This window comes from Thamnophis sirtalis, unplaced genomic scaffold, assembly GCF_051295495.1.
Source record: "Thamnophis sirtalis isolate CommonGarterSnake01/CBP01778 unplaced genomic scaffold, rThaSir2_p1.2 scaffold_2, whole genome shotgun sequence".
Taxonomy (NCBI): domain Eukaryota; kingdom Metazoa; phylum Chordata; class Lepidosauria; order Squamata; family Natricidae; genus Thamnophis; species Thamnophis sirtalis.
Genome location: NW_028261382.1, coordinates 79,989,060 through 80,006,133, shown reverse-complemented (window position 1 = coordinate 80,006,133; position 17,074 = coordinate 79,989,060). Strand labels below are relative to the sequence as shown.

General features: G+C 41.5%; 1 protein-coding gene across 1 annotated transcript in view; it reads right to left on the bottom strand.

The window, feature by feature from the left end:
• DOCK5 (dedicator of cytokinesis 5) overlaps nt 1–17,074 on the bottom strand; it is a 134,223-nt gene that overhangs the window by 34,655 nt on the left and 82,494 nt on the right. Inside the window, exons 27-34 of the mRNA XM_087706193.1 lie at nt 16,799–16,894; nt 15,895–15,993; nt 7,470–7,564; nt 6,930–7,008; nt 4,191–4,291; nt 3,039–3,097; nt 1,526–1,680; nt 660–745 (exon numbers count right to left, since the gene is read on the bottom strand). Of these exons, the coding sequence (XP_087562319.1) occupies nt 660–745; nt 1,526–1,680; nt 3,039–3,097; nt 4,191–4,291; nt 6,930–7,008; nt 7,470–7,564; nt 15,895–15,993; nt 16,799–16,894 (770 nt within the window). The remainder of the gene's footprint in view (nt 1–659; nt 746–1,525; nt 1,681–3,038; nt 3,098–4,190; nt 4,292–6,929; nt 7,009–7,469; nt 7,565–15,894; nt 15,994–16,798; nt 16,895–17,074) is intronic.

Below are 17,074 nucleotides of genomic sequence, written 5' to 3'. Positions count from 1 at the left end.
GGGTCACGACTGTAGTCTAAGTTAAGGAATAGCTTCATTGGCATAGCAGGTTGTGTGAACAGACCCATTGCATTTTGCTAATAGAAGGTTAAAGTTTGCTAGCAAATCCAGCTAGTAAATATGAAAATGCTGTGCTAAAATTCCAGCTGAGTATTCAAAAACCGAACATTCTTCCTAAAACCTGTTTGACAACAGAATGAGTTACTGATGGAGGAGATAAGCTCCTCTTTTCTGAGTTGGGTTCAAATAAATGCTACCTATCAAAAATGCTGTGGTTTAAATTCCTCATTGGATGGCTGACCTCTAAATGGCCCCTTCCAATGCTATGATTCTACAACTCAAATAAATAAATAAATAAATAAATGCTTTTGTTTCAGACTGAATGCTTACACCTGTATGCAAGTTCAATCAACACACAGATTAACTTCCAATGAATGTGTGTGTATAAATTCAATGAATGTGTGTATTATGTGTCTCTATAAATGCATAAAAAATGTTCATGCTGGAGACTAAAAGAAGTATTTGTCTCTTGCTCATTTGATAAACGTGCATGGCGTGCTTGGGAAGCTGGCATGTTCCCTGTGCAATGGAATGTGAGAAAGCAACACCACATGACTAAACGTGACCTGGAAGATAATCAAGAACATTCACACACTTACAGTTTCTCCAGCAGGATCTTGTACGGCTCATCTCCCCGACCTCCTTCCACTTCTTGATCTAATTTAGTGATCAGTTCATTTTCAAACTGCAGGTTAAAGACCAAAAAGGGGAGGGGAAACATTACTTAAAGGATTTCCATTAATTTTTTTAAAAAAATCAGAAAACAAGGTGGTCACCAAACTCTTCAGTCCATTGATTCCTTCAAGAAATTTCAGCTTGTTCCTTGATCCTCCCTCCATTTAATATGAAAATAATTTAATAAACATGACTTTTAAGTAATAGTACAGTACTACTACTACTAATAATAATAGAGACAATTCAAGACTGCTTATTGCTGGTGCTGACCATCCAATCCTTGGTAACACTGTCCCACTGCTAGCTACCTTCCATACAGACTAGAGATTAGTATGAAGTTCTACAGATGTTCCCAGAAGATCAACTGATGCCAATTGACCCTTCATCATTTGTCAACCATCTATTAACCCCCAGACATTTACTGATTCCTTTTAAGCCCAATTTATTGACTCATTGGATAGTCCAATTGTCCCTTGATATTATTTTGAGGATTGATCCAAGATAGATGGATCAATCAGTCCTATTTTTATCTCTCTCTGTCATTTTAGGTAAGCCAGACCTATTGGAAGCCAAATAACAGTTCATTTTAGGCAATCGTGGTTTGATATTGATTTAGTCAAACCAACTTCTGAAGTTTGTTCATATACACCAAAGAATGATGCTTTGTTCTAAACAACAAACCAGGGTTTTGCCTTCAGGTGTCTCTCCCTTGCAGGCCTCATCGGTTTATTCATAATTCCTTGAAACTAATTCTCAAACTTCCCCCATGTTCTGTAAGCCAATTCTGTACCATACGGAAATTTCTGCCCCCACTGAAGTTGAATTCGCATTGCATCATGTCGAAAAAGATAGGGATGGTTGCTTTCCGCAGCTCAGGCTCTGGCGTCAAGGTCACTTCCAGGATGGGGCCCACCATAGAAGGGATGAACTTGATCTTATGAGGTCCTGAGAAAACAGAAAAGGGGAGGGGGAAACAGGAGTGAAGATCAAGCGGATGGGCTGTGTTGTCTAACGCAGCTGCTGCTGTTGAGTCATAAATCCCTTTCAATTCATTTTTTAAAGTCTTTCATAGGCAAACAGTCCAACAGAGACCTTCTGTCACCTCATCCTCCTTTCTCTTAAGTTTCCTACGAAACTCTGTAGGAATTCACCATCATAGCAATATATCAGTGGAGATAAGATGAGGGGAGAGTCGTTATAAAACATTAGGAATGTTTCCTTAGTTCAACTTATTTCTCTTTTTCTTTGCCTGTTGTCTTTCGTTCTCTCCCATTTAATGAAGACTTCTGAAAACCTTCTCAGGAATACGATCATGACCTACCATGTTTCCCAGAAAATAATACCAGCAGCCCCACCCAGCAGGAGCCCGCTGCCGGCCCACTTCTTCTGCAGCCGCTTGCCACCACTTGAATGTGTGGCACCCAACCTCCATTTTGCTGTCAGAGGCCTTCTGGAAAGGCCTCTGCAGCTGATAACAGAGGGCAGGGACAATGCACGCAAGTGGCAGCAAGCAGCTGCAGAAGAAGCCGGCTGGCAAGGCAAGGCAGATGTTAGTGTGTGCAAGGCCTGGTAAGTAGGGTAACTCCCCCCACCCCGCTTAATTTTTACGCATGCACTTCACCCCACCCTGGAGTGAGCGGGATCTTAACTAGGGTTTATTTTGGGCACACATGTAAAAATCAGGCTAGGGCTTAATTTCAGGATAGGTCGTATTTTCAGGGAAACAAAGTATCTGGAACAGGCAACCTTCTTGAATTTGGGAACCCTCGAAATGCATACATTCCAGCCTCCAGAAATCACAGCAATGGTCATTTTGCTTATTACAGGAAGGTGAAGGCTAAAGATTGGGAAAAACTGCTCCAGATTATTCATTTTTTTTTACTAGGAGGCTTATTCACTTCATTCAGGGACTGATCTCCTAGTAGATGCATTTATACAGCATTCAAAGCATATATTTTTAAGAAACTTTATTAGTGTGTCCCCCCCCCCCGTTATGAACAGAAGAAGCTTCTTGGATGAGAAGCTAAATGTCTTCAAGGAAAAACAAAGGAAGTCCTGTTGCCTTTGGAAGAAACATCTTTGGATAAATATGTGTATTTTCCCCTTCACATAATAGTTAATACATTCCATTTCTCCCTTTTCTTGTCCTTTTATTAGTCAAAGAAACCCCTCCTTGTGGGTAGTGATTAGTGTTCCCTTCTTTTGACACAAACAAAAGAGCTGATGTTCCCAATCATTCTTTCGGTATCCAAGAGTCCAACTTTGCAAGTCAATTTGTTCTTTCAATTTGCTTCACTGCTTACCAAGGTTGTACCACATGTCCCTTATCTGGAAGCCAATTTCCTTCCTCATATCTCCATATCTACAGGGGAGGGGGAGAGAAAAGAGAGAGAAAACATTCAATGATTTTGCTTAAATCTCTGGGTACAAAATATATTATTGTTCCAAGTATCATCTTTGGAATGAAGTCTGAAACTTCCTTTCAAACAAGCATTTATATTATTGATTTGTATTATTGTAACCAATGCTTTATTTGCTTGTTTATTTAAAGGATTTATATAGCTAACTAATCACAGAAGTGATTCTGGTAACTTATCAAGATGAAAAAAACCTGATAAACCATCACATACCACCATCGCTACCTCTGGTGTCCAAGGACGAATAATAATCCCACTCACCGAGAAACATGTCAACAGCAGCAGTCAGTAACACATCAATAACTGATGAAAGTTGAAGCTGGAGTTGTGCGTATAAAAGTATGGAAGTCTATGGGATGCAGCTGTTAAGGATGTTGAAGCAGGACTGAAAATATTCAAGTTTAAATAGCTGCTTAATTATGGAGGCGCATCAGATTTCTAGGTGTTATGTTCTTTAGTAACTTCCTAAAACCAATACTGATTCTGTGCTACAGACTATTGTCGCATAAGGTCTCCTTAGTGGTATTTATTGAACTGAATGGGATAAAAATAACCAACGTACCTATAGGGACAATATATTTTGATGTATATTAAGATGAAGACTTTCTGATCTTTCTAGCAATTTCCTGTGATATGATAAGAAGACCACATCATAGAAAGGAGAAGATTGGTACAGTTTTTGCATAACTACCTCCTAGTTCCAAATCAACTAGGAAACAACTATTACATGTGGCTACTCTCTTGCTAACCAACATCCTTCACAGGTTCATTGTTGGAGGATTAATTGAGGCCAAGAGCAATATTTATACTTCTTTTGATTCCCAGAGAGAAATCAGGATGGGCATCAAAATCAGAATGTGTAATCAACCAAGCTTCATGGGCTGAAATAACATTAATGCATGTTTTAGATATACCCATCCTTCAGATTTTCAGTATCATCCATATAGGAAAATGTGATGGTTCAGAAGTAATTGAAATACTTACTTTTGTGTGGTGGGAGAACTTAAGTGAAAATTAAAAACTCAGGTGAAAACTTACTTCTTCATTATCTTGCTCCTTTTAGCCTGGGAGAAAGTCTCCAGTTGAAGGGATTCATGAGTAAGAAAGGCCACTGCCAAATGGAAGTAATTATTCCATAGCTATGGGAGCATGGAAGAGAGAGAGAGAGAGAGAGAGAGGGAGGGAGGGAGGGAGGGAGGGAGAGAGAGAGATCAGACCAAATTAATTGTAAAATAAGATAAAATTATACAATGGCATGTAAGATAGGAGAGCTATTAAAATTTGTGTTCTCAAAACGTCTGCTCCAACAAGAACTTGAGAAGCTGCTTGTTGGACCTAAATGTGCTTCTGAATCTTTGAGGACTGACTCCAAAAAATATGTTAAGCATTGATTGAACTATTCAACAAATTATAGTTTAGTGCAACGTCTTCATCAATTCAGGTATTTATATCCACCTGCTAAATTATTGGCAGGCAAGATATCCTAGGACAGTGATGGTGAACCTTTTTGGCACTGAGTGCTGAAAAGGGAGTGCACATGCACGCTCGTCTGAAATGCAAACCAGAAGTGGGGCTGCCCAGGGGGCATGCATGCACCGTAAAATGCACTTCTGGTTTCTGGTGGGTGCATGCATGCTAGCCAGCTAGACTTCCAATTACTGGCGAGCATGTGCATGCAATGATCAGCTGGCTGGTGCGCATGTTAATGCCAGAAAATGGAAGACCAGCTCAGGGGTGGGTTTCTCGCCCCGTTCCAACCGGTTCGATTGGAACGGGGCCGGCGGCGTCCTCGTGCACGGCGCAGTGCACGCATGCGTACTAGCATCTGTGCGATGCTCCAGCTGCTCCTGGAGGATCGCGCAGGCGCTGTATGCGTCCTGCGCATGCGTGGAAGTGCAGAACTCGTCAAAACCGGGTAAGGAGCGCGGGCGCGCAGGTGGGCCCTTCGCCGTTCCCGGAAGTTACTTACTTCCGGGTTCGCTGACCAACTGGTTCGCGGGGACCGCCGCGAACTGGTTGAAACCCACCCCTGGACCAGCTCTTCCAGTTTCCAGCACTGCCGCACACACATGCGCATGCATGCTAGAAACCCAGAAGAGAAATGGGTGATGTCACACGTGCCAAGCGTCATGGCTCCATGTGCCACTTTGGGCACACGTGCCCTAAGTTGACCATCACGGTCCTAGGAGAAAAATTTGAATTTGACAACCAGGTGTCAGGCAGGCAGAAACAAGACCAACTGTTAAGTTCCAGTCAAGCTGATTTATTGTCCATATCTATACACAAGGCTCTAACTAATGGCGAGCATTAAATTGGTGCTAGAAAAGAGTTAGCAAATTTCACAAGGCGTTGGACTTAGACTGTTTATGGGAAGGTAAGAACTCTAGACTTTGCTTCTCCTTCTCCTACATTATGGTTTTAACTATCCACTACACCTTGAAGCATGTAAGACAGTGGTGGGTTTCAAAACTTTTTTGGAACCTCTTCTGTAGGTGTGGTCTGTTTTGTGGGAGTGGCTTGCTGGCCATGTGACCGGATGGGAGTGGCTTGTCAGCCATGTGACTGGGTGGGCATGGCCAACTTATAAAATGTGGTGAAATTCACGTAACAACGCTCTTGCTTAGCAACCAAAATGTTGGCTTAGAAACTCTGGCATTTGAAGCACACAAGTCTTAAAGCTGTAAAGTTTCAAGACCCTTGCACCCCTAACCCTTTAGGGAAAAAAACCCCCAGGGGTGTTCAAACTTGACAGCTTTAAGAGTTGTGGACTTCAACTCCCAGAATTCCTCCTCTCGTTCTTCATCTTGATGATGTGAGGACGGGTGGGGGGAGGGATCTGGAACCGGTTCTAAATGGCACTGTAGATTTGTGGAACCTCTTCTATAGAAGAGGTTAGAACTGGCAGGAACCCACCCCTGATGTAAGAATGGTCTTAACACGATTGCATTGGCCTCAGTCAGAGATAAACAAGCTGAAATCCAAGTGTTTTATGGAATCTCTTGAAACAGGTTCCACCGCCCCCCCTCCAATCACTGTCACCATAATGCAATTGTCAATATGAAGTGAGAACTACCCAGATATTGTACAGGTAAGTCCTCAAATCATGACCAGTCCCTGAGCGACTATTTGAAGTTACAGCATACCTCCCTTGGAGGTACTTACAATGAGGTTCCAAAGTGATCACCCCTCCCAATGGGGTCATGTGTCTGTATACTGAATGCTCAGCAATCGGCTTGCATTTGCAGATGTTTGCTATACCCAGCACATTTTATGGTGGTTTTGAAAAAAAAAATTAGGCATTTTGGCAAAACCGGCCCACAACAAACCATTGGTTCATTTCATGCTTAACAACTGCTGCAAAAAAGATCATAAAATTGGATTGGAACGATCTGATTTACGACTTTCATGACTTATCACTATGATGGGGAAACTCCATTATGATTGTAAGTCGGGGACTATACGGAGAATAAGATTTCAAAATATAGCTAAAAGACAAAGGAATGACTTACGTGTTTCAGCATTTAAGGGAGAAGAAAACTTGACGTATTATATGGCCCTATCTGCCATGTTTTCTGATGCTTTAAAAATGTTAAAGAAGATCCCTTGGCTATCTCTTGACTTCTCCAAGCAAGTTCTCAAACTTGGTAAGTCTTTTTAAAGAAATGTGCATTCTTTGACCATGATATCTTGTTTTACAAATCTGGTAAATGGTAAAGACTCACCTTCCAGGTAACCACCAGCCCCTTGTGACTAAAGGGAGTGGCTGTTCTCTCTTACCTGAAGCTCAAAGCTTGCTTGATCCAAGAAGAAACGATTGAGCACAGAGGCATACTGATTGATGGCTCGAAGGAAAATCCTGGAAAAGTGCAGGGGGGGGGGAAGAGCCATTTTATAAAACAGCTTGGGAGAAAGGCAGAGGCTAAAAGCACCTCCTTGTCCCATTGAAACCACAGGAAGTGCCTGCTGTGTGTTCACAACTTCTTTGGCATCATTTGTATTTTCACTGCTCTTAAAGCAATGGTGCCAATTTTCATATAAATGTCTGCCTTCTCAAATTGAAAGGTTTGATTTAGAAGGTTCTAAGCAACCACAGTCAAGAGAATTTACAAGTTAGCACGCTACTAAAGGCAGAGAATTTAAACCACTATGAATAGCTGAGCAATCCTGCAGGGATTCTCTCAATCACATTTATTTTTAATCCAGACCAGACTTCAAGGATCATGAAACAATGGCCATTGATTGATACACTGTGCTAAAAAAAGACACAAAGAATTGGAGGGGGAAATATTCTGGGCTACAGACAATGAGACTTTTTACCTGTTCTGCATCATGTTCATCACCATCCAGTCATTTGCATAGACATTTTTCCAAATCAAATCTTTAAACATGATGAAAGTTTCCATCAGAAAATCCTACGGAGAAGGTTACAAATCAGAATGGAGAGGGACCAGATTTATATTAGCTTATAGATCAGCCTTCCAAATATAATGTTCTCCAGATGTTCTTGAACTCTACTTCCCAGAATTGGCCATACTAATTGGGAATTCTTGGAACTGTCTTCCCAATCCTTCCAGAGATCACCAGGCTATAATCTTCCATGGCTTCCTGTGTTCCCCACCCTCTACCTGCTAACACTGCCAATAAAAACTTTTTGTTAAAAATGGTACAAATAGAAACTCTTTAAATACATATGTCAACCACTCAATTAAACCTAAACCTTTGTTTGGGTCCTTCCTATTTTTTGGAGTTAGATCCAAAGTCTTATTACTTAAATAGCAATAGCAATAGCAGTTAGACTTATATACTGCTTCATAGGGCTTTCAGCCCTCTCTAAGCAGTTTACAGAGTCAGCATATTGCCCCCAACAACAATCCGGGTCCTCATTTTACCCACCTCGGAAGGATGGAAGGCTGAGTCAACCTTGAGCTGGTGAGATTTGAACAGCCGAACTGCAGAACTGCAGTCAGCTGAAGTAGCCTGCAGTGCCGCATTTAACCACTGCGCCACCTCGGCGCAATTGAGAATCTCATCTTAGACTACATTGACTGTATTGCTATTATCCTTCTCATCTTTCTTACTACCTTCTCCTATTGGTATCTTATGATTTAGGCTTGTATCTTACAATTTATAATCTATGACTTATCACTTTGTTGTTTGTATGTATATGCCGAGAGCTTATGCATTTCAGACAAATTCCTTGTATGTCCAGTCACACTTGGTCAATAAAGTATATTCCAATTCCAATCCATTTGACACCTCAATCCTATACAGCTCAAGAAAAAGAAGATTTAAGAAAGTCTAAGAAATACTACCTAACAACCAGGTTTCCTCCCAAAGATATGCTTACTTTTAAATACAACAAGAGAGTTTATACCAAAATAGTGTTCTCAGTCCCATAAAAATTCTCTCCACCAAAAAAACCATAACCATGGAAGTTATGTACATGTAGAGCCATAATGGCTCAGTGGTTAGAATGCAGTATTGCAGGCTAATTCTACTGACTGTTGACAGTTCGATTCTGACCAGCTCAAGGTTGACTCAAATTTCCATCTTTCCAAGATCGGTAAAATGAGGACCCAGATTGTTGAGGGCAATATACTGGCTCTGTAAACCACTTAGGGAGGGCTGTAAATCACTGTGAAGTGGTATATAAGTCTAAGTGTTATTGCTGCACATACATATATAGCCGAGACTGGCCTAAAGTCACTCTGGGTTTCCTGAGTGAAAATCAGCTCAAAGCTGGCCCTCAATAGTCTGTCTCTCCCTCAAACAATATCCTTCTCTTCTGCATCATGTCAAGAATGTTCTCTTTTCCACCCATTTTAATTCATGTGTAGACACTCACACTCATAGCATATCTAGATATCTAGATATTATTTTACTATTTATTGTTTCAACCTTCCTTGTTTGCATTTGTTGTTTTTTTCTTCCATTTAACCCTGTCTGATTCTTGATGACTGTCTGGACAAATATTCACAGTTTTCATAGCATGATTTTTAAGAAGAGATTTGAAAACCATTTTTCTGAAATGCTATAGGGTTTCCTGCTTAAACAGGGAGTTGGACTAACCAAGTAACAAATTTGGAAGGGACCTTGGAGGAGCCCAACCCTTGGACTAGAAGACTTCCAATGTCCCTTCCAACTTTATTATTCTGTGATTCTGTTTTTTAGGAGTGGTTTGCCATTGACTCCTTCCCAGGGCTGAGAAGAAGTGGTTGACCCAAGGTCACCCACTGGCTGGCTTCATGCTTAAGGCAGGACTGGAATTCACTGTCACCTGGTTTGTGGCCTGATGTCTTCAACACTGGACCAAATTAGCTTTCATACCTAGTGCAGCAGCTCTAGAATTATTGAAAAAAGCTGCTGATCATTTCCTTTTGCTGTTAAGGAAAGGGTTTGTTTAGAGCTTTCCCCGCCCTGCCAGAATTCCAGTGAAAAACAGATCTTTTTCTCAAATGTGCTATTTGCATTTTTCAAACAGAGCTGCTTCTAGAGAGAATGACAGATTTAGGTTTTGCTGGGAAATGCAGAATGGTCTCACTCTCTTGGCAGTACTTGAAGTTGGAACTTTTATCCTCGCAATCAGGACTTAAGAGTCCAAAGTCTAATCAATACTAGGTTTTCTCCCTTAAATATTTTTCGATCATTGCTGCAAGGATTTATGTTTTTTTAAAAAAATAGTTATTTTACTTTGTTGGTGTCCTTTATCATGCCTTTTTATGAAGTGCAATTAAGAAGGGTCTATAAGCTGGAGGATGGTGAAAACTATTGAGATGTAGCCATGGAATTGAAACTTCATCTTTTTTATGTGCCTTGTGCACATGCCACATGCAAAAAGGGATTTGATCACATACAGTCCTCAGGTTATGACTGCAATGGAGCCTGCCTATCCATGACTTTGATTCATGACTGTTGTGGCCCGGCAGGAGCCGTTGGAGCTGCTGCCAGACTCCGACAGCAAGGGGTGTTATGAGACGGCCCTGGAGGAGGTGGAGGACCCTGGACAGGGTTCCGACTCTGAGCAGGACGCGGAGAGACTGGTTGGCCACCAGGTGGCACCTGAGACTTAGATCAGTGGGGAGGAGACAAGAGTGAGTGATCCAGAAAACACCTGTGAGTTGTTCTGGGATGCACGCCGCCGAAGGGCTACTTGGCATCAAGAACAACTGCGTAATTACAGGAGGTGATTACACTCAGCTGATGCTCATTAAGATCCTCTCCTGATTATAAAAGAGACTGCTTGTGCCACGCCTTTCTGCAGAAGTCAACGTTCAGGACTAACAAGAAACAAACTTGGCAGACTGGATTGCTGCCAGAGTTTGTTTGCATTGCTGCCAAGTTTTGTAGGACTTGCTGCTAGAGTGCTTATCTCTTTGTTTATGTGGCTTGCATCCAATGAAAGTCTGGACAGATTAAAAGAAACATTCTCATTTACGTTGGTTTTGGCTTTCATTCCTGGACAGAGAAGGGGGGGTCAGAACACATGACTATCATAAAATGGGTCAGTAATGTGACCATGATGATTTTATGACCTTTTCTGCAGCGGTTGCTAAGTGAACTCTGCAGTCATTAAAGGAACAATTGTTTCCTAGTTTGTCAGCTGCCCTTGTATGCTTGTTTGTGCTTTGCTGCTTTGTGGTGACAGACTGACATGAACAGTAGGAGGAGGCACGAAGGGAGTGGATTGCTTGGGGAAATGAAAGTAACTTCTGAGTCTTCTCAAGATGCTGCGTCAAGGTCCCCCAGCTGGAAGAAGAAGGGAGTTGCATAGAAAACTATGCTTGCACTCACCATTATGAAAACATCTTGCGGAACTTACTTGGTTACACGGGGTGGGCAATTGGAGTCAGTTAAGGGAGGGAAAAGTAGAATTTAGGGATTTTGGAGCATGATTCTCAGTTCTGGCTTTGAAATACTGCAATACACTTGACTTCTAATAAAACTATACCAGGGTCGGCAAACTTAAACACTCAAAGAGCCATTTGGACCATTTCCACATAAAAGAAAACACCAGGAGCCACAAAGGTCCTAACTGGAAGCCCCCTGTTCAATTCTGGAGCTGACCGGAAGTTCAGTTCCCCCACCATAGAGTCTCCTCCTAGCACGGCCTACTTTTTCCTCTACCTGTCATAACCTAGAGACCTATCAATTGTGGAGACAACTGGAAAACCCTCCCCTTGCCATAGAGTCTTCTCCTGGCCCATTGTGCTTCTCTCCCCCCCACACTGGAAGTTCCTCTCAAAATTCTGGTGCTGACCAGTGACGGAGCCACAGCAGAGGGAGGAAAGAGCCACATGCGGCTCCAGAGCTGCAGTTTGCTGACCCCTGAACTATACTTTTCTCAACAAATGGAGCCAAGGATTGCTTCTATCTGGAGTTGGGGTGTCAAACTTAATTTCGTTGAGGGCCGCATCAGGGTTGTGCTTGATCCAGAGGTGGGTGTTTCCCCCAAGCTCCATTTTCACTGGCAGAGGCACCATGGGCCAGTCCTTTGCTGTTTCCAGGGCGGCCCCATGGGGCAGATCTAAGCATCCCATGAGCCCCTCATCTAGAGGATTAAGGTCTGACAGCACTTTTGCTGAAAACCAGAAGTAATTGCCATTTTTCAGCAAAGCTGTCTTAAAATGCATGTGACTGCAGGACACCACAAACAGCCATAAATGCAACCTGTATGCTGAGTAACTGAAGTGCAGTCACATGACAATGGAGGTGGTCACCCATTAGAATTTCAACTCTAGGTCATAAGAACCCACCAAGTAGCTTCATCCATACTTCAAACGGTCACTAAGTGAGGAGTCTCACTTAGGTTACCTGTAACAGCAGTCACCATTTTAATTTTTGGACCTTTCCTTATTGACAAGATCCTTTGCATAATAATGAGGCTGAAAGAATTATCTCCATTCCAAAGTACTATTTTCTAGCTATTTTTAGGAACAGGGCTCTTATTTTCATAAAAATAAATCCTACAACGGATACATTAACTACAATCAAGCATTAAATGCAAGGGGCATGAGGCCAGCATAGGATGAAAGTGTACTTTTTGGTATGGCAGGAGATAGTTATATAGATTTTATTTCAACTTTTCACAGAAGTTCAAATAAACGTGTCTTTATGAGATTAAGCAGGAACAGCCAAGACAATGGATGTTTTTCCAGCTAAGGACGCCACATAAAAGGTCATTTTCATATTTAAAAATACAGCAAGATACATAGCTGGGCATGACTAGAAGACTACAGAAGGAGACATGGCTATGGCTATTTGCTAAAGAAAATAGGATCAGGCATAATTAAATCGGCCCTTAAATGATATAATTTTAGTTGAGAAGATGGAGGCACTGTCAAGATATGAACGACCAATTTAATGACATTAGTCCAAATTGCTTGGCAGATATGATGTCTGGACCACAAAGGAGAGAAGGGAACATCCATTTATTTTATATATAGTCATAATGTATTGATTATTAAGATTAATATTTCATAATGAGAGAATCCAAAAAGGGCTCTGCAATCAATTCACATGGCTACTAGATTGTGCCTTTGGGAAGACAGCAAGGCATGTCTCTATTCTGCAGATCTTATTATTCAAATCTTTCAGAATATATGGCGCAGTAAAGGTAAAGGTTCCCCTTGCACATATGTGTTAATTGTTCCCGACTCTAGGGGATGGTGCTCATCTCTGTTTCGAAGCTGAAGAGCCAGCGCTGTCTGAAGATGTCTCCATGGTCATGTGGATGGCATGACTAAATGCTGAAGGCATACAAAATGCTTTTACCTTCACACCAAAGGTAGTTCCTATTTTTCTACTTGCATTTGTATTTTCAACTGCTAAGTTGGCAGAAGCTGGGACAAGTAATGAGAGCTCAGTCTGTTACGCGACATTAGGGATTCGAACTGCCGACCTTTCTGATCAACAAGCTCAGTGTCTTAGCCACTGAGCTACTATGCCCCTATATGGTGGGGACATTTACAAAATAACTGTGATGGGATTTACAGGATACGCAACTTGATCCGCCTGCTAATTCCTAATAAATACTTATTTGGATAGTTGGAAATCGACATCATGCTCAAAGGTAAGTATTTAAATGCAAGGTTTTGAATGGAAAAACTATCCTCATGTTGACTACCCTTTGATGTATGGGTACCTCAAGCTTTTCACAGTCAAGGATGTGTCCATCATTTATCAATCAGGGAGTGTCTATGAAGATTCTCTGTCATCCAGGTCATGGTTATCCCAAAGATGCTTTTTCAAAAGGCAACTGGGCTTTCTTTGTTTTTTTTCCCCTTGAAAACATTGCACTTCTCATCCAAGAATCTTCATCACCTCTGACTGAATGCTGGAGAATGGAAGGATTTATATTCCTCTATATTCCTGTTTACAACACAGTCCTTTCAGCAGTTCCGAGAAGGTTCCACACCCATTTGCACTATTCAGGTGAAACGGAGGGCACAGATTAATCTCCAAGTGGCCTCAATGACTCTTAGAAAGAGTACGAATGGCTAGATGGCTGCAACTCCTTCCATTCACTACCATTCAGTCAAAACCGAAAAAAGCTTTTTGGGATGAGGAGTGAAACATCTTCAAAACAAAGAAAATCCAGTCACCGATGGAAAAAGCGCCCTTGGGACTACCAGTCAGAGAGTGATTTGAGTAGCTACTGAAGTTAGGAAAGGCTGCTTGAAAGAGAACTGTATGTGTGAGGTTGGAACTGGCATTTGAGCCCACACGAACAGCAAGGGGTAGGGGTCAAGATCATTGGCATCTTGCAAAATGACTGCATAAACCCAACTCCTGGCATCGCTTCTAAAGCTAACTCATCCCACTCTTGAGTAAGAGCATCCACACCAAAGAGGCGTTTGAGTAACTCAATCCCAGGGTATGGAAATTTTGGAATGAAAACCTCAAAAAGACACATCTGAGGGGGCCTGAGGATTTGGTTGCAAATAGTTTTACTTAAACACACACATACAAAATTGGCATTTCTGGAAGCCGATCCTAATAGTTCACCATTGCCAGCTTCCCAATGTGCCATGCAGAGGCTTCAAAACACCTTGGCAGAAATCCATAGCAAAGAACATCACAATCTTACTTCTTTTCTCTAACAGCAAGTTAAACAAATGCCAGGCTCCACAAACTGCTATGCTGGGCAACCCTTTCAGATTCTTCCATGTCACAAAGTTGGCCTTAATTACTCATGACTTAAGTCGACCGAATGCAGATTCATAGTATCCCCAAAGAGGAGAATAAGAAGGAAGGAAGAACCCCCAACTGATCAGACCCAGTGCTTAAAGTGCTGAATAAAACAGGAATAGACAGAGGGAAGAAATCTATCTCATTACTTTCAACCAGAGGCACCAGGAACTGAACCTGCATGTAAAGTTGGTGTTCTGCCAATGGGCCACCAAGTATCTCCCCTGAAGTAATGAAGGAAATCTGGATTGCATCAGATTCCTAAATCTATTCCAATATTGTCATTTTTGATTTACAATAACTCAACAGAACTTCAGGCAGAAGGCAATGAAAGCTAACAAACTTAAGTGCTAGGATTCAGTTTGAGGCCTTTGCAAACCATGTTCATAACCATTAAGGAATAATCTTTTAGCAATAGTAATAGAACTTAGACTTATGGTATATACTACCCCATAGTGTCTTACCTGCTCTCTAGGGTATATTGTCCCCAACAATCTGGGTCCTCATTTTATTGACCTTGGAATGATGGAAGGCTAAGTCAACCTCGAAGCCATCAGGATCGAACTCCAGGCTGTGGGCAGAGTTAGCCTGCAATACTGCATTCTAACCACTGTGCCATCAGGGCTCCTTTTACTTGTGTGGAGTATTGCATCTGCTCTTCAATAAGACCTGCACCAAATCAAGGCTCATACATGCCCTGGGCAACTTGCACGTGGGCATGCACCACTTCCATTCAGTCATGGGTCCAACATTTTTCTCCTATGTTTCTCTAATGCTGCCTTCATTTCAGCCCCAAGGTATAAGCAAGATCATCCTAAACTGTCCTTAGTTCTACTGGTGTTAATCATCTAAGGACAGACCTCAAGGTATCTCAAAAAGATTTTCTTCCTGATCATCTTGGAAATAAATTAGGGAACCACAGTGTCAGAGAACAGAAGCAGATAAAGAATCAGAAATGCAGAAATGCAGAGAACCAATTTCATGCCAGTATAGTTTCTGCCAACTCCAAGAGTGACAGAGAGCAGTTCAACTGAATGTAGGAGAAAGACTTACCTGCTAGCCCTCTTTCTGGATTCTGAGATGGAATTAAGGATTGCTCTTTACATTTCAAGCAATGCAGGCAACCAAAAAAAAATGTTTGTTTTGCAACTGAATCTGAACTTCTTAAGAAGATGCATTCAAGAGTTTTTCTGCTCTTTGGGATGTCATAAACATACCTGTCTACTGTCTATATGACCAAAAATTAAACACATGCTAATAATCATAGTAAAGAAAGCATCAATAGTAAGGAGGCACCTTGGGTTCAATCCGAAACATCTGGAGCACAACTTAAATGCCATCAGTATTGACAAAATCACTATCAGTCAACAGCAAAAGGCAGCTTCACTTGGAACAGCTTTCATTCTCTGACATCACTTTAACAGTGTCTAACAACATCTGTCTATCCCTAGTCCTTGGGAAGGAGTCAATATGTGGATAAAAATGGAAAATCCAGTTTAAACATCTGGCTAATTGTGTGACTAACCATAATAATAACAATTTCAATCAGACTTACAATAAGATCCTGTCTGGTTTTGAAAGTGCTGATGTAGTAATTATAATGGGAATCATCCATCTGTCTCAAGGTGGCTGTCATGCAGGATACAAAACTTCCCTAGAAAAAGATGGAGGGAAAAAACCCTTTGTCATTTAAGCTTTTCATGAACCTTATATGTATTGTAAGTCCATGCATGTTATCATCATCATCATCTTTTAATGACCCCATAATCCTTGCGGGGTGGAGTTTGGGCAACTGACTCCATGTTATGCCATATGCTAAATAAATAAATCCTGGAAAGAATGTATATCTTAAGATAGTCCTTGTGGGTTTCTTAAAAGGCAACTAGTTAGCCCTTGTGAAATTTAGGATCTGGACAAGATGGACCACAAGAGACTTTTAGTCATTTAGAAGATGATCAGTCTTGAGAGGATAGTGTTCAAAGCCCACAGGAAGATACACTTGGATGGGAGACAAAATATTCAACTATAAAATATTCAACTACAGCTGTCTAGTAGCTGATCCTATATATCAATATATTCTTATTTTAAGAAGTTACAACAATTTTCTAACTTTTGTTTTTCCAACAAAAGTTAAAAAAAGTATTTTTGTCCTGCCCCCATCCAGAAATGTGATGACAGTGTCTATCCTCACTCCTGTTGCCTCCAGGCACTGAAGGAAGAAGTTGAGATAAAGAAGATCTTCCATCTCTTGTCCATGTCAAAAAAATCCCCATGTTTAGGCCCTGGGGAAAATGCCTCCGTGCATTTGATACGTTGTCCATCAAGTGTCAAGAGGTGTCAGCTCATCAGGAGACTCCATGGCCGGACTCCTACCAGAAGTCTCTAAACAAGGGACATATGCCCCCAAAACTCATGGGACAATTAATCAAGCACACAAGAATCAAGGAAATTGCTCTCACAATGTGTGTAGCCTGCCTTCCCATTCCAATCACAGTCCGGTTTATCCTCCTCAGTAGCCGTTCCATGATCAACTGTATGTGATCCGCAGTTGGACCCTGAAGGAACCAAAGAAATGGAAAGTAGGTTAGATGGGTTCTTATCACAGGGATTTTCACAACATTGTCACAAGAGGTTCTGGAGATGTTCTTGGGGGTGCAAGATAATTCCCAATATTATGCAATTAGACTGAAAAGAGAAGGGAGGAGTTCCTTTCTATGAATGTCTCTTTCTTTGCC